At 46.8% G+C, this 24822-nt stretch overlaps 1 protein-coding gene across 1 annotated transcript in view; it reads left to right on the forward strand.

Annotated features, from left to right (window-relative positions):
• HYDIN (HYDIN axonemal central pair apparatus protein) overlaps window positions 1-24822 on the forward strand; it is a 2467744-nt gene that overhangs the window by 1310547 nt on the left and 1132375 nt on the right. The window contains exon 42 of the mRNA XM_085640020.1: window positions 24414-24545. Within this exon, the coding sequence (XP_085496146.1) occupies window positions 24414-24545 (132 nt within the window). The remainder of the gene's footprint in view (window positions 1-24413; window positions 24546-24822) is intronic.

Raw genomic sequence — 24822 nt, forward strand, 5'->3', positions numbered from 1 at the left:
AAATACTCGAACCTGAAAACTGCAGAGAGCTAGGCAGCCTGCAATGCTATCTATTAGCCAAATCCGCCCATATCTCTCAAAACCCAGTAGACCACACCTTGCCTGCGGCAGACCTGAGTGGAAGGTCCCATCAACTCTCAACGCTGAGAAATGGGAAAAACAGACTGAACCCAATCTAAGCTACATTTCGAGCAGTCCAAAAAGATGACCGAGAGCAGCTCGGAAGACCGGCATGCTACGCAGTCAGCCATGACGGCTGCGGGTGCTGACACCACTGGTGACATACATTCCATGTTCACGACAATACAGGCCCCCTAACAAATATTGATGGTGAGATAGACTCTCTCACGTACCGAGTAGACCGCATGTCCGAGCAGTTGGACAGACACACGGAACGAATAGACATGGAGGAACGCCGTATTTCAGACGCCTAGGATGCACAGCAACTTATGGACACCAAACAAGTCAACATGGACAAAACCCTGTCAGCACTAATGGTGAAGTCTCAAGATCTGGAGGCGCGTTCTCGCTGAAATAACCTGCGCTTTATGGCCATTGCAGAGACAACAAACACGGGACCCATGAAACGCTATGTCGAAGACTTGCTGATAACACATATGGGCAAAGAAACCCTCTAAGACTTCTTCATCATTGAGCGAGCGTACAAATCTCTAGCTCCACCGCCACCACCGGGCGCCAGACCGCGGCCGATCATAGCCAAATTATTGAACTACAGAGACCGCGATGCAGCACTACGTAAGGCTCGAGAACTGGGTAGCTTGAAGCACAAAGGGATGGACATATTTTTCTACCCGGTCTTCACAACGCAAGTCCAAGAGGCGAGAAAGAAATTCCTGATAGTAAAAAAGAAACTACGCGAGCAACATATCCCATATACAATGATCTACCCAGCTAAACTGCGAGTGACTGATGGAAGAAAGACTACAGTTTATAACGATCCAAATTGAGTGCTTAAGTACCTGCAACAAAAGGGCTCTCAGAGCACGCAAAGGAAATCGCCAAGAGGAGGCCCAGAAGAACAGGCCTGCACATCTGACATTGACTAATACAACTGCTCTCCTTGAACTACTCGCAAGTGCTGTGATGGAGACCTGCGAGCACACCAGATAAAGCTACAAATGAACACAGATAAGTAGTAACTGTGACTTTATGGTTGTAAGGATGAAGCAACACGAACTGTGCTGGGTAGACATTTGCACACTACAAGTGTCCAGGCAATATTGGGGCCTGCGCTGCAGCCTGTTGCCCACATTGCTCTCTTGATGTTTGCAGGTTTAGTTGTGTGTGATGAGTTTTATGACAAGGAGCGTTTGCAGCAGGAGCGTTACGGCGCTGCCGCGCAAATTTTAAAATTTCACCTGTTTATTTTTTCTTTTAGGTTTTCGGACTTGCGCTTCATTTCCCCCTCACTTGCACTGTAATTCGTGCCCCTCACCGCCGTTTGGCGGGCTGGTTCTGGGGTGGCAGACATCTTGGGTTGGGATGTGAGGATCGGGCTGACAGCGCTTACTGCGCATGCGCCAGTGGGGGAACGTGCATTTAAGGCGAGTCCCCGCCTTCCCTCCCCCTGACAAGGAGCGTTTGCAGCAGGAGCGTTACGGCGCTGCCGCGCAAATTTTAAAATTTCACCTGTTTATTTTTTCTTTTAGGTTTTCGGACTTGCGCTTCATTTCCCCCTCACTTGCACTGTAATTCGTGCCCCTCACCGCCGTTTGGCGGGCTGGTTCCGGGGTGGCAGACATCTTGGGTTGGGGTGTGAGGATCGGGCTGACAGCGCTTACTGCGCATGCGCCAGCGGGGGAACGTGCATTTAAGGCGAGTCCCCGCCTTCCCTCCCCCTGACAAGGAGCGTTTGCAGCAGGAGCGTTACGGCGCTGGCGCGCAAATTTTAAAATTTCACCTGTTTATTTTTTCTTTTAGGTTTTCGGACTTGCGCTTCATTTCCCCCTCACTTGCACTGTAATTCGTGCCCCTCACCGCCGTTTGGCGGGCTGGTTCCGGGGTGGCAGACATCTTGGGTTGGGGTGTGAGGATCGGGCTGACAGCGCTTACTGCGCATGCGCCAGCGGGGGAACGTGCATTTAATGCTCCTCCCCTAGCGCAGCGGGATCGCGCAGCGGGCGTGTCCTCGCGTGGCCGGAGTCGTGCCAGAGTCCTGCCCGTCTGCGCCCGTCCGCGCTAAGGCCGTGCGGGTCGTGGCGGACTCTGGCTCGGGTGCGTGAGAGCTGAACATCGTGTCTGCTGCCATGCTGACATACACCAGGGAAAGTTTGATGTCTATCAATCAGGTGAGTCGCTGCTGTGCGCACCCGCCTATTCATCCTCTCCGTGGCCCATACCATTGCCCATGTAACGGCCTGATACTTGGCCCCCCAAAGCCGCTTCTTCGGAAATTTCACTCGGTTGTCCAACGTAGCAGGGTGTCTTCTCCCGCTTTGCGGATTATGAACTTGAATGTGAGGTCGATCCTGAAACATCAACAAAATCTGTATGATCTCATTGAGGATGAAGCTCCGGACATTATGGCTATAACTGAAACATGGCTTCAGGAAGCTGATACTGCCATTCTCAATCTGGCATGCCCCTCTGGCTATTCGATGTACACCTTGAATAGAGCTTCTAGAGGAGGGGGAATAGCGCTGATAGTTAGGTCTTGTTTTCCCTGTGTGTGGAATAGCATTAAGATCGCTGGCTGTGAAAGTGCCTCGTTCAAAGTTTCTGTCAACCCTGAGTTTACACTGTCTGGGATGGTGGTATATCGTCCGCCAGTGATGTGTCGTTTAGAAATGCTTTTGTGGATACTGTCGGCACTCTGACCACTGACTGCGCCAATTTTTCTATACTGGGCGATTTAAATCTGCACTTCGACACACTGTCCAGTTTGACAGCTCGTGCCATCTCTTTGGATCTAGAGGCTTTTCAACTATTCCAGCTGGTCTCACAGCCTACGCATATCGGGGGACATACTTTGGACCCTTTCTTTACCAACTTGACTGAGGCCAAAGTTAATGCAGTTACACCAGTAGAATGGTCTGACCATTTTCTGGTGTCTATTCAGTGTCCCGTATCAGTGACCTTTCCCATTTCTTCAGCCAGACGGGTACTTAGGAGATCTTGGAACAAACTCAGGCTGGAAGACTTTCACCATTTTCTGTTGGTGGAACCCTTGGGCACATCGGACAATGTGGATGAAGGGTACGATCTCTTTTGCTCTTGGCTTACTAGGGCGCTGGACGCTCTGATACCTATTGTATCAATTAAAATCAACCCCCGTGAGTCTAGTCCCTGGTATGGCGGGGCCTTACGCGCTTTGAAGGGGGCCTGTAGACGGGCGGAGAGGGCATGGCGGAAGACCTATGGGGCTGACTTAAAAGCCGCATATGCTGCTTCGGTTAAGCTCTATCACCGGGCCATATGTCGGGCTCGCGCGGCCTTCTATGCTGAAGAATTTCGGAACAGCACCAACCCGTCGAAGGCCATCTTCAAAGCAGTTAAAGATCTTATGGCCAAACGGACTATCCCTTTAGCCGAGAGCTCGGTCTCCCATTGTGAAGCCCTAGCCTCTTATTTTCTGGGAAAGGTCCAAGCCATCTATCGGACCTTCCCTAGTATTGGGGCTCCGCTGGAAAGTTCCATCGAGACATTACGTCAGTTCACCCTGCCCTCATTTCCCCCCCTCACCTCTGATGGGTTTGACAAACTTGCTTTGCAAGTTAAATCAGGATCTCCATCTGATCCGGTAAAGCCTGCTCTCTTTCGAGACCAGACCTTTCTGGGGCGCCCTGCGGTGCGCTCCCTTGTCAACCTCTCCCTGGAGTCGGGGGTAGTTCCAACTAAATGGAAGCAGGCGGTAGTGTCTCCGATTATTAAAAAATCCTCCCTAGACCCGTCTAAGCCTGAAAGTTTTCGCCCCATCTCGCTGCTACCGTGGCCGGCAAAGTTGACAGAGGCCCATGTCAATCTGGCCCTGTCGGAACATCTAGCCCGGACCAATGCCCTTGATTCCACACAGAACGGTTTCCGTGCTGGTCACAGCACGGAGACCGCTCTCCTCGCAATGGTGGAACATCTGCGTGCTAGGTTGGATGCGGGTCAGACGGCGGCGCTGATATTGTTAGATCTTAGCGCCACCTTCGACACTGTATCTCATGGCATCCTCCTGCATCGGCTAGAGGAGATTGGTGTCCGGGGTCTGGCGTTGCAGTGGTTCCGCTCCTTCCTGGACAATCGTTCCTTCTGTGTGGCCATTCCTCCCTTCTCGTCCAGTTTTCAGCCTCTGGCCAAGGGTGTTCCGCAAGGGTCTTCGCTGAGTCCCACGTTGTTCAATCTTTACGTGAGACCGCTGGCTGATGTCGCGAGGCAGTGGGGCCTTACTTTGGTCTCATATGCCGATGACACTCAGCTGGCGGTTACTCTTAGCGGAGATGTCCAGCTAGACGCCCCTAGGTTTCAGTCCGGACTGAAGGCGGTGGCTTGCTGGTTGACAGAAAACTGTCTCCAGCTTAATGCCACAAAAACAGAGGTGATGGTTGTTGGGAAGGGAGTGGAGCTTTGGGGTGATCAGTGGTGGCCTTCTGAGCTGGGCCCCACTCCGATCCCTGTGTCGGAGGTGAAAAATCTGGGGGTCTGGTTGGACGCTGGCCTTACTTTCACAGGACATACTAAAAAAACGGCAGCCTGTTGTTTTGGCCTATTAAGAGGTCTTAGACCAGTCCTCAAATACTTTGATGCCCCTACCAGACAGCTTGTAGTCCAGGCTACTATCATCTCTCGCCTGGACTACGCTAGCTCTCTTCTGGTTGGGGCGAATCAGGCTGAGTTAACTCGCCTACAGCGGGTTCAAAATGCTGCGGCTAGAGCCATTGTCGGCCTGCCCAGATTTTGCCCGGTGGCGAATGTCCTTCGTTCCTTGCATTGGCTCCCTGTAAGGAAGCGTATTCTTTTCAAGGTCCTCTGCTTGGCTTTTAAGATACTAAGAGGTATTGGCCCTGAAATCTTGTCCAATCTTATCTCCTTCTATGTTCCCACTCGTAGCCTCCGATCTCAGGGCCAGGCCCTTGTTGTGGTCCCCAGATTTAGACTCTGTCAGATGGGGGGTCGTTCCTTCAGCGTGAAAGCTGCTCTAATTTGGAACACCCTCCCAGTTGAAATCCGACAGTTAGACTTTTTTGTTTTAGCTGTCTATCTTGGGCGTCTTTGTTTTGCTGTGTTGTGTTCCTCCTTGTCTTTGCGCCGGGACGCTCCTTGGCTGGAGTAGCTGTGCGCATAATAAATCAACTTAACATAACATAACATAACATGAGTAGACAATTGACCCCCTGTGTGACAATGTTGCTGGGGTATTCGGCTGACAGCTCCCACCAACCTGTGTGCACCACAACAAGTTAATGTTTCTTTAAGGGATTGGGTGGGTGGGAGGCGGTAACGTTACAGATCTTTCGGGATTGTTCTTCGCTGTAATTGGATGGTGAAGTGGGAGGGGCAAGGGAAGGGCGGAAATTCAGAAAATAAGGTCGGGGACGGCAATACAGATACCATCTACACCATGAGAAATGCACCCACACGACAACGACAAGTCAACTACCCAACACAGAATAGGTAACAGATCACAACACTTGAGAACCCTGACATGGAATGTAAGAGGCCTAAAGAACCCACAGAAAATTCGTAAAGTTCTTGCTTATTTGGACAGTCATAAAGTTGACGTAGCCTGTATACAGGAGACACACCTCACTGACACCACAGAGGGCAGAATAGGCGCGCGATGGGCATCCTACCGCATGGCATCCTCATACTCCACATATGCTAGGGGGGGGTGCTGCTACTTGTTAAGCGCGGATCACCATTCACATTAATCAGCTCAATGAAGCATGACCATGGACTGTATGTCATAGTACAGGGTAATTTCGGGGGAACAGCTCTGACTATTTCAGTTAGAGCCACTAGGGAAGGAAGATGTACTTGTCATTTTAGGTCAGAGAGGGGGGTGAGGCAAGGGTGCATACTCGCCCCCCTCCTCTTCACCTTATATATTAATAACCTTGAGGCAGTAATGTCAACATCCCATAGTGACATCCCGCGTGCAGGTGAGACAAAAATACCTGTCCTCCTGTACGCGGATGATGCTGTTCTTTTAGCACGCTCTGGAGTTGCGTTGAAAAAACTTCTTTTATCTTTTGGAGTTTTTATGTCATCACTGGACATGAAAATTAATACAGAAAAATCACATGTAATGATTGCTGGACCAGCAGGTAGGAAAAGAAAGTCGCTAACATTTTATTGTGCGGGGAAGGAGGTTAAGAGAGTCCCTTCTTTTCCATACCTAGGTGTGACTTTCGATGAAAAGGGCACTTGGGGCCCCCAGCTCTTGGTCAAAAGCAGCGCTGTTGCTAGAGCGGCCGCAGGGCTGCTAGGCTTTGCCAAAAAACTGGGCGCCCGTCCTATGGAAAGCATCATCAAAGTTTATAAAGCAAAATGTTTGTCAGTTGCCCAGTATGGCTCTGTCATCTGGGGATACACTAATTCTGCCAAAATACAGAACGTAGAAAACAAATTTTTGAGATCTCTGCTTTCTGTTCCCCAATCAACTCCGACACCTTTGCATTGCACACAGAGCTTGGTTTGGGCTATATATCTGACACACTAAAACTAGCCCCAGTGATTGGTTGGCTGAAAACTTGGCTCAACCAGGAGCTTACTCTAAATCATATTATTTTAAAAGATTGTTTAGCCCTGGATAGAGCCCTTAACATCCCATGGGTAAGATATGTGAAAACTCAGCTTATTTTAGCAGGCCGCCCGGAGCTCTTCTCATCTCCAGACGGAATAATCTATGAAGATCTAAAATTAGTCAAAAATATTTTGACAAATCTATATGCCCTGGAGAGGGAAGCAATAGAGCTAAAAAAACCCATGGTAAGGAAACACTGTATGCTTACCTCTGTTCCAGGAATGGAATCATACCTCTTTTTGGTAACAAATCCTTACCATCGCTTTCTCCTAACGAGATTTCGTTTTGATTTAATTCATTTTATACTGGGCAATTTCAGAACCTGGACTAGACCTGATGATGCTGAACCATGTGACTGCGATCATTTCTCAACACAGGATACGATGCATTTCATTATGTTTTGCGGTCATTATATCGAGATCAGAAAAAGATATTTGTTCCCTATTTTACGTACTCAGGGATTTATTCAGGTAAAACCAGCCCTGCTGTTTTTGCAACATCTTCCTAACATGAAAGTAGCTTTTTCTGTCGCCAGTTTTCTAGTTGCAGGAGCACGTTTAAATAAGCATCGCACAAGGTATAGGCACTTTATCTCTGAAAAATGAATTTCCTCTTATCTCATTTATTTGAATGAGTTGTGTTTTATTAAACCCTTCTTTTTATCTTTTTAAATATTTATGTATGTCTTATTGTAAAATTTAGTGTCTTTTACTATGTTTGTTTGTAAAATTTTGTGATCTGATGAAATGGTGACATGTATTTTTGCTCGTTCTTTTATGATTTTTAATAATCGAATAAAGATAATTGACTGACTGACTGACTATTGTCATGACGTATGGTCCAAACACGGACGATCCTTCCTTTTTTGCACAAATATGGGCTAAACTGCGCACACTAACGCCGACAGCAATTATCTGGGGAGGAGATTTCAACACGTGCATAGACCCTTCCCTGGACAGGTCTATGTGCAATGACAGGTATGGAAAGCAGGCCGCAAAGGTGCTCAGGGAGGGCATGGTAGACTACGCAATGTCCGACATATGGCACTTACGACACCAAGGTCAAAGGGAGGGTACTTGCATATCCACAACTCACAAGATTTGATTTGATTTGATTTATTATTTATATAGCGCAACGAATGCCGTGGCGTCTTGGCGCTGAACTGTGATAAGTGACTACTGGACCCTGAATGGGTTTTAATTTTTGGCAAATAACCAGGTTTTTAGTTCCCTCCTGAACCTCATCCGGTTCGGTTGGCATCGTAGAGTAGATGGCATCTGGTTCCAAAGTTTTGCCGCGCGGAAAGACAGTGTGCGGCCCCCCCACCTTACCTTACGTATTTTTAGAACACAGACAAAGCCCTTCGTAGAGTATCTGAGGGTTCTAGCAGGAAGATATCTGGTGAAAAGTTTCCGCACCTCCTCAGAAATGCCACCATAAAGGGCCTTGTGCACCAGACACAGAGCCTTAAAATTAGCTCTTTGATGAACGGGGAGCCAATGTAATGCTCTAATGGCTTCTGAAGTGGGATGGCCCTTAGGAAGGTTCATAAGTAATCTAGCCGCTGCATTTTGAAGTGATTGCAATTTCGTCTCCTTGGCTTTGTCAATTCCCACAAAAAGAGCATTACAATAGTCCAGTTTAGATAGAAACAATGCGACTACCACTGTCTTTTGAAGCTCCGGTGTTATGAATGGGAAAATATTTAGGATGAGCTACAACGAGCCATTGTGGACTACTTTGAATAAAATGTAGGATCAGTAAAGAGTACCAAAACGTTATGGAAAGCTTTCAAAGTGACGATTCGAGACTGTATAGGCAAACATGCAGGGATATTGAAAGATATCCAACAACAGTTGTCCATGGCTGAAAAAGACATTAAGAAACTAGAATCAGAATATATGTCCACCCTAAACCCCAAGATATTGGGGCAAATCAGATTAAAACTCGACACCTATTATGAGTTTGCAGACAACTAGGTGAAATATGTCACGCGTAGGTACACGGCGCGCAATTATGAGGAGGGAGGTCGACCGGGACGTGCGTTCTCCAGCAGGATACGCCCCACACACGCAGCTTACCACATAACCCAAATAATAGATGCGCAAGGTAGGCCCAAATATGACACCCCATTCATTCTTGGTTGCTTCTCGGACTACTACACACGTTTATGCTCTGCACAGGCGGACACGCCCCCATCTGAGATAAACCAATATTTAGATGACATTGCCCTTGCATGGCTCTCTGATGAGCAAAGAGAATATTTCTGCCATCATATCACAGAGGATGAGATTAGAGAGGCAATCAATCTACTCCCAAACAATAAGGCCCCTGGCACGGATGGATTACCAGGAGAAGAATATAAAGAATATAAAGACCTATTAATCCCTCACCTGGCTGCGATGTATGAAGAGGCCTATGAGGAAGGCCTGCTGCTGGCGTCACTATGCGAGGTTCTGCTGATTACTCTCCCCAAACTGATAAAGACCCTTTAAAATGCAAGTCTTATTGCCCATTATCGTTAATAAATATAGATGACAAAATCTTAGCAAAAATCATTGCACTACGGATCCAAACCCTGATGCACAACCTGGTCTTGCCAGATCAAGCTGGCTTTATTCCAACAGGGTCCACAACGCAAAATTTGAGAACCATATTCGCAATGTTTAACCACCTGGACCCAGAATTGCCAGCAGCTGCGGCCCTACTGGACGCAGCGAAAGCTTTTGACTCAGTGGAATGGCCATTTATGTTCACTGTGCTAGGTAGAATGAGTTTTCCCGAACCGTTCTTGCGCTAGATAGCACTATTATATACGGAGCCATGCGCACCATTAAGAATACATGGGAATTCAGCTGATCCGATTAATATATGTCGAAGGACGAGGCAGGGATGCCCGCTCTCACCACTGTTATTCATGCTAGTGCTAGACCCACTAGCATGCAAGATACAGCAAAGGCATGCGGACACTGCCTTACAATTCCAGCTCCGACCAGTCAGCATATCACTATATGCTGACAACGTGGTTCTCCACACACGGGGTCAGATGTTAACTTAAACAAGCTTATCAGAGAGTATATTCGATTTGAAAACTATTCAGGACTCAGCATAAACTGGGATAAATCCGTGGTGATGCCACTCACCCCAGCCACAATACAGCCAGCGCTAGATTACCCACTGCAATGGGCATCTGGATACACCGAGATCCGGACTCGGTGATCCAAGAAAACTACGGTAGAGCTATATCGAAGTTAGAGGACCAGATAGATAGATGGATCAACTTGCCTCTATCACTAGCTAATAGGATAGCTATACAGAAGATGGTAGTGCTACCAAGGTTCCGCTATTTATTTATGAACGTTCCGGTACGGGTTACACAATCTATATTTACTAAACTACGCCCCCGCCATGCTTAGGCTAACGTGGGTGGGAAGGCAGGCGAGAGTGGGGTGGACAGAATTGACCAGACCATACACTCAGGGGGGCTTTGGAGCACCGGATTTGCAATTATATTATCACTGTGCGCAGGCACAGCACTCACTGCTGGTTACATCCACATGGCCACATACCGCATATAGCAGTGGAACACGAGAGCGTAAAACCGAACCCTCTGATCACTTATATTGGAACCGAGACAGAACACCCCGAATGCTGAAATACACCCAGTCAGCTGCACATCGAAAGCGTGGCACATGCTGGCGAAGGGGGCGCAGAAACTCCCAATATATGCACCAGCACTGCCCATGGCCCACCACCCACTAATAACAGTGATGCAAGAGAAAAGCTTGACAAACTTGCTGGGGAAGATAGGGCTGCGCACTATGGGCAACGTATTCCCACATGGCCAATTCATATCACAGACTGATCCCTCCCTTAGTGCGCATCGCACACCCTTAAAGTTATTTGCGTATTTGCGACTGCGTATGGCGGTGAAGGAACTATACCCCACATTCCATGATGAGCCACCTTCACATAATGGGCTTCAGATCCTACTAACGTCACCAACACGCCAACGGTTAGTCACACTCCTCTATAACGCAGCTCAGGGTGAACAGTTCCGAGCCCAAGACAAACCCCTGCAGTGGTGGGAAAAAGCACTTGGCAACCCCTTTGCCAAGGACGACTCGGGGTATAGCTGCGCACAGATGCAAATACTTACATCAATTTGCAACTTATCCGTTATACATTTCAAATTTCTACATCAAGTATATTATACACCGATACAACTGCACAAATATGGTTTAAGAATAGACGTTAGATGCCACAGATGCAATGCCTCGGGAGCAGACTTCCTGCACATGGCGTGGGCTTGTCCCCGGCTTAGACCATACTGGCAAGAAGTGACAAGCACTCTCACTCTCATGCTGTCGGAACAGATACCCAATGCACCATTGGTGTGCCTGCTGGGGGTGTACGAGATCCGACTGGCTTGCAGACATAGACTCCTAGCTGTGGCATTACTGCTGTCCAGAAGACGTATAGCCCTACGATGGGGAAGCAAACATACACCACAATGCAAAGACTGGATTACAGATATAACATACTGCAAGGAGAGACTGGAAACATATGCAGAGGAACTGCTGCAGGCCTCCTGACCTAGGGACTTTTGGGACCCATTTGTACAATACCTCCGATCCATACAAACTGATGACTGAATGCACAACACAATACGAAAATGGGATTTACAAGGAATGCTCCTTTTAAGGCAATGTCGTGGAGGTTGGGGTTGTAGAGACCAGGCGAGGCAGAATGTAAATATTGAGGACTATGATCACTGAGGAGGCACCAAGACAAATTGCCAAGCAGTAGCTAGTTACAAGCAAGACCCAAACAGCTGTAATAGAACTACTTGAACACGTTGACGTGTGGATGTTTTTGTATAGACGATGTATAGTGCTAATATGCGTGATGTGGATTTATGTATTTTTACGAACTGCTAACAAAGCAGAAAAGAGGACGAGAACAATAGTATAAACCATATGGGTATGTAAATGTCTTGATATGAAAGTAATGGAATTGTACATGAACCAAATGCCAATAAAATCATTTAAAAAAAAATATGGATTTATGTATTCTTCAACCGACCGAAATAAACTCATTAAAAAAAGATAAGGTAGACTCAGAAGGATAGCTCAAGTCATCATACTAGCTACTGAAATCATGTTGTTATTTATATTGTAACAAGCTGATTTTTTAAATACTTTTGTATACTTAAATTTTTAATCTAGTCTTTGGTCTTTCGAAAGATTTTTCCAGAGTTTCACCCCTGCCATTTCTAATGATCTGCACTGATATGTCTGCGATTGCCGTTTTGTGAAAGAACGGCTTTGGTATGAGCAAGGATGTGACCAGTTGGTGGAAATGTACAAGATCTCACATATATTTTCATGCTTTCCCATTGATCAATTTCCAAATCAAGCATAGACTTGTTTTGGATCCGGAGATCCATAGTCCATAAAGTCAGGTTACATCTCATGGCATTAACGTTATTATTTTTCCTCCAACCAAAAAATGCTGGGGATGAGTTTGTTTTGGGTTATTTATGCTTTCTGAACCAATTATTCCCTTGACATTTTTTCCTGGTTACCCTAACAAAGTTATAAAAATGGCATAGGGGTTTTCTTGGGAAAACCTTTTATGAATTGCAGATACATCAAAGGGGCATTCAATGAGGGGTTAAATATGTGGCTACACAGTATTGTAATCTTTTTTTTTGTGCAAATCTATTTTTTATTGTTTTATAATTTCGATACAGAAAATACTGACATGCAAGCGGTAGTGAACATAAATACATGTAGCATGGGTATGGCATCGATGTAATAGTTTGCCGTATTTGGAGTATCAGCGCTCGGGACCCATTAGTTACTGATAGACAGGAGATATCAAGAGGAGCAAGTCCTTGAAAAACAGTCCCAATGTGTGTCCATCAATTAATATAAAAAGGAACCTGTAAAAGAAAGGTCGGACAACTACTCTGGATATATGGTTCTAGTGGACCAATGAGTCGCATCAGGTTTGTATTATCCATTATGGATTGCCTGTACATGTGATAACATACAGCTAGGATAATGTCAACAATGTGCGCATTCTGTTAGGTGGTATCGGTGGAATAAAAGAAAAGGCAAAACATAGATTGCATCAACTTTCAAACGGAATATACAAAAAGGTATGTAACTGTCACTCAGTCCTTAACGCCCTATTGAAATTTGTGTGTTTGTTTCGCAACGCCGATGGCTGCCAGTGTCTTTTCCCCAGCTAGATCTTGTGTGAACACTCTTGTATAAGCAGGTTGTGGTTGATTAGTTAAAAGTAACAAGGTGTGCCCTTTGCCCAAACTCTTAACAGCATCAGTTTCCCACTGGTTGAAGATCAGGAGAATCTCCACCCTCCGTGTCCAGACCGAACTGTAACGCAGTGTAGAGAGTGTCCCAGCATGTCGCAATGGGAATTGTGCGCAATCTTTCTTCGCATCTAATGGCTAAGCTCTCTGCTTTAGCCCATGCAAGCATTGAATTCTGCAAGGCCATGATATTGGGGGGGTCGAATGCTTTCCATTTCTTAGTAATTAGTCTTTTGGCTACTATCAGCCCCAAGTCTAAGAATCTCGAGGTAACTTTTGTGGTGGGAGTTCTGTGAAATTTGTGTAACAGGTAGGTCGGACAGTCACAGGATAGCCTTTGATCAGTACAAGCACGCAACTGTGCCGCCACGTCACACCAGTAGGGACCCACCTGGCCACAGCTCCAGAGCATGTGTATTAAATCAGCTCCCTGTTCAGCACATCTCGGGCACTCTGCATCAGCGCGATTCAAATATTGATTAATTTTTGCAGGGGTGAGATATGCCCTGTGGATGATATAGAGATGTATTTGCCGGAAGTGTACATTGCGAGGTATACGTGTCGGACTTTCAAGTATTCGAGCCCATTCCGTGTCTGTAAACTGGTGCCCCAAGTCTTGTCCCCATTTATGTCGCAGTGGATCTAGGCTAATCGCCGTGTGGGTCCTCAGCGGGGCTGCAAACCAGCGTGTCAGTTGTCTGCCTGACTATATCAAAAGGAGGAGAAGGGGGACCAGGAGCTTTTTAAGGTCTAGTGCCCAAGCTCCAAGGTCGAATGCTATAACCAAAGAGGGGGGGGGTCACTGTTTTGTCGGTGTGGGTGTTGTAAAGTCACGCTCACATCGAAGAGAGCGTAAAAGGAGAGACTGGAAAGTTTGAGAAAGATAGAACTAGGTCCAGGACCCTCTCCATGGGGGGGAGTCACTTCTTGTCTCTTGTTGCCCTCACACACCCCGAAGGATGTCATGCTTCATCATTGGGCAGTTGCTCCTCGTCGGGCCGGTGCTGCAATGCCCTATGGGTCTCCTGAAGGGTCACTTTAGCGGAGATCTTTTTAAGAGAACAGCTGTGAGGTGAATGCAGGTATGTGGAGAGAGTCCTAAGTGCACAATGAAGGTGTATGTGGGTGGTGAGATAAAAATGGCTAAGGGATACCAAAAAGGTAAGTCTTTAATAGTGTAGGCACCCTTGTCATATTAAAAAACCAAGAGGTTGTGAGTTACGACTATGGGTAATGATGTACCCTGGGTAACTATAAATGGTCAGGTCAACATGTTTCACGCTCAAATGGTCATAACAATCCCATGCGCTTCATCAGGACCAGTGATAATTAGTGAAACAGTGTAGTGAGAGAGTGTAAGTGCTAGGAGTATACTGGCCCCCAGTATAAGTGGAGCGGGCGCGGGCTGTGAAAACTACAGTTCTATCTTTCTCAAACTTTCCACTCTCTCCTATTACTCTCTCTTCGTGTGAGCGTAACTTTACAGCACCCACACCAACGTAACAGTGACCCCCCTCTTTGGTTATAGGTGTCTGCCTGACCCCATGACGTGCAAATATTGCATGGTGAGGTAAGTTTGTGGCTCTGTAATCATATCTCCTCATTTGGATATTGCTATCATGCCACCTTTGAATTATTTGTATAGAGAGAACCTCGTGTCTATCAGGTGTTCCTTCTAGGGGGATCTCAGGCGCATAGGGGGTCACCGTGCGCGTGAGATACAGGCATCTACGGAAGCACTTGTAGGCCACGGCTAGCAACAAGGGTTCTGGCGGTCGCGAGCGTGCATCCGGGTGATAAAGGATCATGATGTGTTGCAGGGTGGAGGGCGGCCACGTGGTTGCTGTATCTACACAATGTCAGTTTGATAATCAGCGTGCTATCCATTGAAGTTGACAGGCGAGATAATAATGTTCGAGACAAGGGGCTGCCATCCCTCCCTGGTCCACTGGTAGATACAACTTTTTCTGTGCTATCCTCTGTCTGGCGTTTCCTCAATGAAGTCGCAAATCTGTCTTTCTAAGGGAGTGAAGAAACAGGCTGGGAGATAGGTCGGCATATTCGTAAAAAAGTATAAGAGTCTCGGGAGTACCACAATTTTGGTAAGGGCCACCCTGCCTGCTACAAACAATGGAAGCATACTCCAAAACCGCATCTGCGACTTGAGGGAAGTCATTGCCCGGCCCAGATTCCCATCCACCAGATCAGTCGCGTGGTGATAGATTTGGATGCCTAAGTATCAGAACGTATTCGCCGCCCAGCGTACCTTCTTGCCACTCATAGCGAAGTCAGGGTCTTGGAGTCCCTTTTGAAATGCATAGAAGCAGGACTTGTCCACGTTTACTTTTAACCCCGAATATACAGCAAACTCTTCCAATAGTTGCGCCAAGCGGGGGGTGGCTCGGGTGATGTCTCTGAGATATATAAGGAGGTCATCAGCGTACATGGACACTTGATGTGGGGCATCTCCCAGAGACACGCCATCATCTAGCTGGGTGCGCAACTCCTCTGCTAATGGCTCCATAGCGAGTGCAAACAAGAGTGGCGATAAAGGACCCCTCTGTTGCTTACCTCTTTGTACTGGGAGGGGATCTGAGATGTAGGGTCTCACTTTAACTCTAACTGTAGGGTTGGTGTATAATAAGCGTGTCAGCTGTATAAAAACTGGGCCAAGCTCAAATTTCTCCAGAACTGTAAACAGATAGCTCCACTCTAGGGAATCAAATGCCTTCTCTAGGTCCAATACAAGGCATCCCTCCCTCGGCCATGCACTTGGTGCGTATGTGGATACCCGGAAGAAGCGTTGTAGATTGAGGGAAGTGTTACAGAAAGGTATAAAACCATTCTGGTCTGTGTGTACCAGTGTCGGGGCAACCTGTGTCAGTCTATCTGCCAACACCTTCTCTAGTAGGGCTAAAGGTTCATAAGAGCCCATCTCTGTTGGATCTCTGTTACGTTTCAGTAGTCATATCAGATGCGCTTTATGCATAGAGGACGGAAGTTGCTGGCACTCTAAGGCAGTAGTGTATACAGTGTCGAAGCGCTGTACAAGGGAGACCCAATATGCCTTATAGTACTCAGTTGGCAGCCCATCTGGTCCCAGTGATTTCCCAGAAGCAAAGGATTGTATGGCTTCCCCAATCTCTCCCACTGTAACTTATGTGTTGAGTGATTCTGTATGTTCCCTCCCTACCGTGGGTAGCTGTAGGACGTTGAGGAACCTTTCTAGATCTCGCTTGGTGTCTCGCCACTGGGACCTATATAAACCGGCATAGTGGTGTGTCAGTGCTTCATGTATTTCGCGCTGTGTACATAGTAGCTGCCCCGTCTTCCATCCACAGCACTCCAATTGGGGCATGGGTGTATTCTTGCCTAATCAACCAGGCTAGCAGTCTGCCCGCCCTGCCCGCCGTAGTATTGCTCATAATGTAGTAGCAGCGTTTCCATTTTTGTGAGGGAGTTTGATAACTGTTTGCGGATATTCCATGTGGCTCCCAGACAATGGCCTCTGATTGAGACTTTGAAAGCCTCCCATTCGACAAGTGCATCGCTTGCTGTACCCTCATTTAATTCAAAATACGCAAAAATGGCCATTCCCAGGGATGCATGGAACGCCGAGTCCTCCAATGCGCTAGTCTGGAGTCGCCGTGTGGGGACCAGGGGACTTTGTACCTCCCACTTGAGCTGCAATATCAGGGGATTGTGATCTGAGTGAGTCCGCTCTAGGTAGTCATTGTGATGGACCAAAGGGAGCAACGCCTGCGATCCCACCAGGCGGTCCTGCCGCACGTGTAATCTGGGCATCTCAGAGTAGTGAGAGTATCTCGGGCTGTGGGATTAAAGGAGCGCCATATGTCTAGCAAAGCCCAGTGTGTAAGCCAGTGTGAAAGGGCCCTCGCATTGGACGTGGAAGGGGTGCTGTTTAGTGGTGGGAAGGACCTGTCGAGTTCGACATTTGGCACAGAATTAAAATCGCCGCCCAACAACCAGGGAATTTCATTCCATCGGGCTAGGACCCCAGAAATGCGTTCAAGGAAGGAGGCTTGGTCTATTTTGGGAACATAGATGGAGCCCAGCAGCATTATTTGGCTATTTAAACGTCCTTTCACAAAGGTATATCTGCCCTCTGCGTCATTCATGGTTTCATCGCAAACAAATGGGACCCCCGCTCTAACCCACACAAGTGTGCCACGTGCGTGTGTCGAAAAGGTAGTGCCGAATATCTGACCTCTCCAACGTCTACATAGACGTTCCAGCTCAATCTGTGATATGTGGGTTTCCTGAAGTAAAGCTATGTTTGGCATGTGTCTTTGCAAGTATGAGTATATAGAGTATCTACGTGTCAGCGTGTGCATACCTTGTATGTTCCACGTTGTCACATTGACTTGTGTCATGTTTGTGTAATATCCTGTTTGGGTGCAGGTGGGGTGAGCAGCAGTGTGTCCGGCATATGATGCGGATTGGGGGCTTGGGCTGAGCTTGCTAAACTATAACATGAAATACGATCCATAACCATGTTAACAATCGGGGCAAACTGCGTGGTGGCGTTCGTCCAAACTACTATGTTGCCCAACGAGGCAGTGACTATTTCAGTCTGGAGACTGACGTTTTTTTTTGTGTGGATAATGTACGCTTAGTTATGCATAGTTGATGTTCCTCAGTGACAGAGAGTAGTTACCCAGTCTTCCAACCTGTCTGTCAGTGGGTAATATGCACTACATCAGTAGGATGATGTCCCCCGATACATATGTAAATCATGTGTGTATTACATATTAAGACACTAGCGTCAGCTTACATATCAATGAAACATTAGCATCACATTTAACCAGTGCAAGGCAGTCTCTACTTGCGTGTGCGAGCTTAGTTCGTGACTCTGATGCTTGGTGGTCTTTCACATGATGTCATCTGCTGTTTGTGGGGTGACCTCTCAACCGGACACCATCATAGTCCTCAGGTCTAGGAGTGGATGAGCCGCTTGCAGTCGCCGATCCGGAGGAGCTGGTCTCCCGGGCCTCACGATAACCCTGAGATCCCAGTGTTGTAACTGCCTCAAGGGCATCTCGGCATTCCAGCGCCCTCTGGTCCGGGGAAGGCGCTGCTGTCTGCATGGATGCGCCTTCCGCACGCCTTCTCTTCCTTCGCCGGTGGGTCCAGCTGGTCTATCGCTCGAGGTGCGAGGCCCCGTCCACAGGCCCGATTCCTCCAGCCAATCCCATGTCTCTTCGGGTGTGTCGAAGAAGCGGGTAGTATCCTTGGCTACGACCCTCAGCCTGGCTGGGAGTATCAGGGAGTAGGGAAGTTCTAATTCACGGAGCTGATGCTTCACTGCCGTGAAGGTGCTCCAGCGTCTCTGTACCTGTGACGTGTAGTCTGGGAACACCATGATGGAACTGCCGCCAACTTTTAAGGAAGGGAGTTTACGAGTTTCACGCAAGATTGAGTCTCTGTAATTCAAGAGCTTGAAAAGGAGAGGTCTCAGACGGGCCCCTGGGGGGGGGCTTTTGGGCCGGTACTCTGTGTGCCCACTCGACCACGAACTGCGGCAAGAGTGACCCAGCAGGAAGAATGTCTCGAAGCCAATGCTCCGCATATGCTTCCGGGGCCCGTCCTTCCTCTCCCTCTGGCAAACCTGCCATGCGGATGTTGTTGCGGCTTGAGCATCCCTCTGCATCCTCTGCTCTGTCTTCCAAGGCGTGCACTCGGTTCAGTATGTCTTGTAATGCCGCAGTGTGACTTTGAGTGACAGGTTGCAACTCTGATAGTGTCTGAGTGTGTGATTGGACTTTTTCCGCCAGGTTGTGGTGATCAGCACGTAGCAGAGTGAAGTCAGATGCCACTTTGTCGATCCGAGCCTCGAGAGACAAGCGTGTCTGATCTAGTGCAGTTCCGAGTTTCTCAACTGCTGCTAGTACCGAGTCGAGCTTTGCGGTAATCTCCGCAGCTGGAGCGTCTCCGGTTGCAATACCGTCCATGGGTGGTGATTCCAGAGCAATGGTGCGCGCTTTATTCTGTTGTGTATTGTTGCGGGGACGGCCTATTGTCAGCTTTTGCGTCGAGATTATTGGTGTCCAATGTTAGGCAAGTGTGTAAAGACACGTGGAGATGTGGCCCGCGGTCGTGGGAACGCCCATATCAGCTATCTGCTCCCGGGTACGTTCAGTACTCTCTGCTGCTCTGTATTGGACGGCAAAGGTTATTCATCGCGGGTCAGTACGTTTAGGACCACAATGTCGAGGTATATTCGCGTAGGAGTCAGCGTCTAGATATGTGGCTTCGCCTCTGAGTGGGTCCCTCCGGTCTTGCCATCCTGGTACTGATTTACTCAGACAGTCATTAGGTGGTTCGCAGCCTGTTGGAGCTCTATTGGTCCACTACGTTACTCGGAGTACCCCACTCTCGTTACCTCTGGGTTCCCACCACTTCGCAAGGTTGTCGCAGGTGGGAGGAAGGCGCTGAGGGTGACCAGGTGTATATCAGCGAGCAGCAGCAGGTGCTATAGGCCCGTGGCTGCTGAAAATTACCGATTCTACGCTGCACTGTTGCCTATGTACATATGGTGCAGTATCCCCGGCTCAGGTACAGGCTCGCGCAGGGTTGGTATGAAATGCAGGGCATACCTTTTGCCATATTCCAGGCGCAGGGTGCAGGACGCATCTCTTCTTGCCGCTGCTGTTGTATGCACAGCAGTCAGTTTGATCACAGACGTGGCAGCAGGATTTTCCAGGTTCCAGTCACTGATCAGTGCGTCTCCAGAACGCTCCCACCAGACAATTACTGGCCGCTTCTCAGCTGGGCCTCACTACACGCAGGACCAGTAGTAACTGCAGCTTCAGGACTTTCCCCAGTTTCCACCGAGGGGCTGCAGTCAGGAATAGCAGTTGCCTGTGTGCAGGCAGGATTTGACCTACTGAAACCCCTAGAAGGGCAGGATCAGAACCCAGCGTGGACTCTGGGCTAACACATTCATGCGAAGGCAGGAAGAGCACCGGGTGCGGGACGTAGGGTTTAGCGTGTGCCGCTTACCGGGATGGAGACTCTGGTCTGGATGGCAGGCACAGTCAAATCCAGGCAGCTGAGTGTGGGCCCAGGAGCCGGGTCTCTCCAGGAGCAGAGCGGAGGTCGGAGCTGGCCACTGGTCGCCTCCAAGCAACAGTGCAGGGCCTAGCTGCCCGTCCCCCCACCGGCACAGTCCACTCTCTGCGCTTGGCCGTGGATGCAGAGTACTTTCCCTACTGTTGCAATTGCTGCATTGGAAATAGTAAATTATTCCCCTTCGCTATACAACAATTTCCCTACTGTTGCACTCTCTGAAGTGGCAATAGTAATGTTATTCCCTACGCAATCCAACATTTTATTTACTGTTATAGTTAATGTAGTGTAAAATATTTTTTTATAAATAATTATTAATTTAAATATTTTGATTTATTATATATATTTTTTTATATCTATATCACAGGTTTATGTGTGTGTGTATATGTATAGATATATATATATATATATATGTATTTACAATTTGTATTATGTTTCTAACATTTCATAATTAAATTAAATAATTATTTATTAATATTAAGTTAAGATATATATATATATATTTTAAATGTGTATGTTTAATTTTTTCAACTTACATTTATTATTTATCATTTTTTAAAGATTGTAAATATGTTTTTATTAATTATATTTGATATTTAGTTAATTTTATATTATTTTTAAGACAGTTTTCAAAAAATGATATTTTATACAACGATATTTTAAACAACGATATTTTGGTTTCAATATTTTTGTACTTACCTTTTTAAAGATAGGATGTCGATATTCTGTCCATCGATATTCTTGACACGATATTCTGGTAGTTCGATATTGTTGTCGTCGATATTATGTCAGTGATCCTATAGAAATGTTACTGTTCTATAGCACCGTGCAGTTCTTGTGAAGGTCTCACCTGTGTTTACTGCAGGGGCGTGGCATGGAGGAATACGATGCTAGTCCCCAACTTCCCTCACCCACCTCCTCAGCCCAACTAAGTCAAAGCCAAAGAGGGAAGGTGGGGAAGGAGGGAAAACAAAACAAGGAAAGAGAGAAGGGGTAGACGTCTGCTGGGTCTTCTAGAGAGGTTCTGCTACAATCCTCGTATGGGAGATACCAGTATGTGCAAGAAACCAATTCCCAGCAATGATATACACCTTTTACTGGTGTAATCAAGATCTCAAAGGAAATAATAAGTCCCAAAACGAAGTGAACACTACCGTCCGTACTCCTGAAGGCAAGGAAAACCCAAAAACGTTATTCCCTTAGCAGGCGAGTACACTGGACAGAAATAAAATAATAAAGAGGCCAAAAAAGGGCAGGGGCAAGACAGAATAAGTCGCACAATCTAAAGCAAAGTACTCCGCAATTCTACATATGCCTTCTCTCTATAGCATGAAGTAAAGAACAGAAAATTTCCTGAGGCAAGTCAAAGGCACAGGTTCTCCTAATAAGAGCCGAACTCCTATAAACAATGTGTACATCAGCTCAAAAACAAAGAATTCCTGAGGTAAGTAAAAACCCCTTGCAAAACACATGGAATTTGCTGAATCAGGTCTCTAAGGGGTTAATCCCAACAGGAACACTGAAGCAGCAGGGTCTCCTAGCAACCGGCAGACCCCACTGGTACCGGAACAAACAAACCAAAAAGCAAGGACGCAAAGGAATCACAGGAGACCACAGGTTCTACGAAACCACAAGAATTCCTGAGAACGAGGACCGGAGCACCCTCCCAGAACAGGTAAGCCGAGAAATCCTGGGAAATGCTGTGTGAGGCCTGGCGGGATTCAAACTGGAACGCGAGGCGCGTTACCAGCGTGGATCCCGTCCTTAAATACCGCAAGCACCGCCTCCAGCCTCCGTCAGGGAGCGGCAGGCGGGGCTCACGGCTCTGCTCTCTGATGCGGACATCATCGGGGGCGGTGTCGGCCACGGCGCCCGACACATATTTTTGCCCAGGAGGGGTCGGAGGACTTTCTTCAGGACCTACGTGAAAATATTGGGTCGCTAATATTAGAAGCACCCTAAAGGGGTGGTTTTCTGACTCACCCTTCTTCTTGGTCACAGGTCAGTGGTACCTGTAACTGAAATAAACAGACATAACACAGACTTTCAGAAGCATGTTGCACTATAAACATTAATATGAGGAAAGTGGTTTTAAGCAAGGTGAAGAGTCAGAGAAGTCAGGGAAATTATCCTCTGCAAAATCACAAAATAGTAAAAAAGAAGATGCCGTACCAGTCCAGTCACAATTATGATGAAGGGATGATAAGCTCTACATTGTGATACAAGGTTGGCAGTGTAGGTATTATCATTTGACATAGCGCGCGAAAATTTACTCAAATGTATGGTGAAGATAATGCTTGCATAGTACATGTAACATAAACATTTATGCTGGCAATGTAGTTAGATAATGCACGCGCTCATGCTGGATAATTACTAAACAGAGTGCTCTTTGTTAATGCGCTCAGTAAGTCTTGTATCATACATGTGTCAGAAAAGCTAAGGCCCGTGTGGGTCATTAATAATCATGCTGGCGTTGTAAGTGAAGCGCTCAAGCTGATAAAATACTAAATGAAGTGTTCTTCGTAAAAGCATTGGGTGATACAAGGCGCATGTGATGTTAAAGGCCGCTAGCAATAAAAACTTGAATTAACTGGCATTAACAGGCCTTTATGGCCTTGGGTGACACACTTATTGCTAGCGGCCTTTAACATCACATGCGCCTGGTATCACCCAACGTTTTTACGAAGAGCACTTCATTTAGTATTTTATCAGCTTGAGCGCTTCACTTGCAACGCCAGCATGAATAATAATCACCCACACGGGCCTTAGCTTTTCTGACACACGTACGATACAAGCATTATCCGCTGCACTACATGGACCTGCATTTCATGGGCTTTCACATGAGCGCATTGGCAAACAGGAACCCAGCAGGGTGTAACTTAACTGCCATTAAAGGACCCCATTGGCCCTGGGTGACACACCTTTTCCCAGAAACACAACACACGCCCTGACTTACTGAGCGCATTTACGAAGAGCATTCTGTTTAGTAATTATCCAGCATGAGCGTGTGCACTATCTAACTACATCGCCAGCATAAATGTTAATGTTACACTTACTATTCAAGCATTATCTTCACCAAACATTTGAATGAATTGTCGCGTGCTATGTCAAATGAAAATACCTACACTGCCAACCTTGTATCACAATGTAGAGCTTATCATCCCTTCGTCATAATGGTGACTGTAGTTGTACGGCATCTTCTTTTGAATTATTTTGTGATTTTGCAACTTTGTCAATGATAATTTCCCTGACTGCTCTGACTCTTCATGTGGCTTAACACCACTTTCCTCTTTTTAATGTTTATGGCGCAACATGCTTCTGAAAGTCTGTGTTATGCCTGTTTATTTCAGTTACAGGTACCACTGACCTGTGACCAAGAAGAAGGGTGAGTCGGAAAACCACCCCTTTAGGGTGCTTATAATATTAGAGACCCAATATTTTCACGTAGGTCCTGAAGAAAGCCCTCCAACCCCTCCTGGGCAAAAATAGGGGGCTGAAACATGTCGACCGTTTGACCTTCACAAGAACTGCACGGTGCTATAGAACAGTTACATTTCTATAGAAGCACCACCTTGTTTTTAACCTTGCCACCACTCCTTCCGAATAAAGTTAGTTTAGGAGGGAGAGCAAAGCAATTTTAGCTCACGCTGGTCTTTCTGTTCACTTCACTTTTTCTACCCTATTTCTGGTCACTACTGTCAAAACCAGTGGTCCAACCTCCAGGTGTAGGAAAGCATTTTATTAGACAGACCCAATGATCATGCTTTCACGTCTCTAGAAGCAGAGAATCAAGATGTACCGCTTTTCGCTCCTGTACGTGATTGAGGGCTTTTATGTTGGTTACCACACCTGACCCTGTTATTACAGGTACAAGTGATCCATTCCCCCCTTGATTATTGACTTTCGGTCCATGACACTTGAAATATTATCGACCGCTTTCAGGATTCACTTTGGCATGTTTGTATAATTGGAAGTGTTTCAACTCTATTACACATTGACACAAATTACTCTTCTGATCTATTCGGAATTTTTACTATTCTGATCTGTATATTCAGTTTGATTTGCCTGAAGTGAAAATAAAGACGCATATGCTTTCATTAGAGAAGTGTGCCTCTGTTAGCAGTTGCCCTCCAGTATTATGTAATTTTGGAGACACACTGTCTGGCATGTTCTGAGGCAGACACCAGCTAACATTGTCTTGCCTTTATTTGTATTTTGTCTCTTCTTTCTTAGACAACGGTCAATGTTTATCTTGGTGCCACCATCCAGCGACGGCTCAGTGTGAGTGTAGCAGGGGAGTCTGGCTTGATGAGCTGCATTCTTCCAGAAGAGCTTCTGGTGGAAATTTTGACTGAAAGGATGCAGGTAAGAGATGTGGGGATCAGGATTCATAACATATTATTTAACCTTTATAATAAAGTAAGGCTCAACCTAGCCAACCTGTATGTATACCATGTAAGTGCAACCAACTTCCTCTATCTTGCCCCTAGAAGTGGGCAAATGAACATGGCACACCGTAGTCATGCATGTATATAATTGTGTAGTCACTATTTGTAGGAAAGTAGGATCTGCTTTCATGGTCACCCCCACTTTTTGCTGGTGTCATTATGTTTTTCTGACTAGTCTGACTGGGACCCTGCTA

This window comes from Triturus cristatus, chromosome 12, assembly GCF_964204655.1.
Source record: "Triturus cristatus chromosome 12, aTriCri1.1, whole genome shotgun sequence".
Lineage (NCBI taxonomy): Eukaryota > Metazoa > Chordata > Amphibia > Caudata > Salamandridae > Triturus > Triturus cristatus.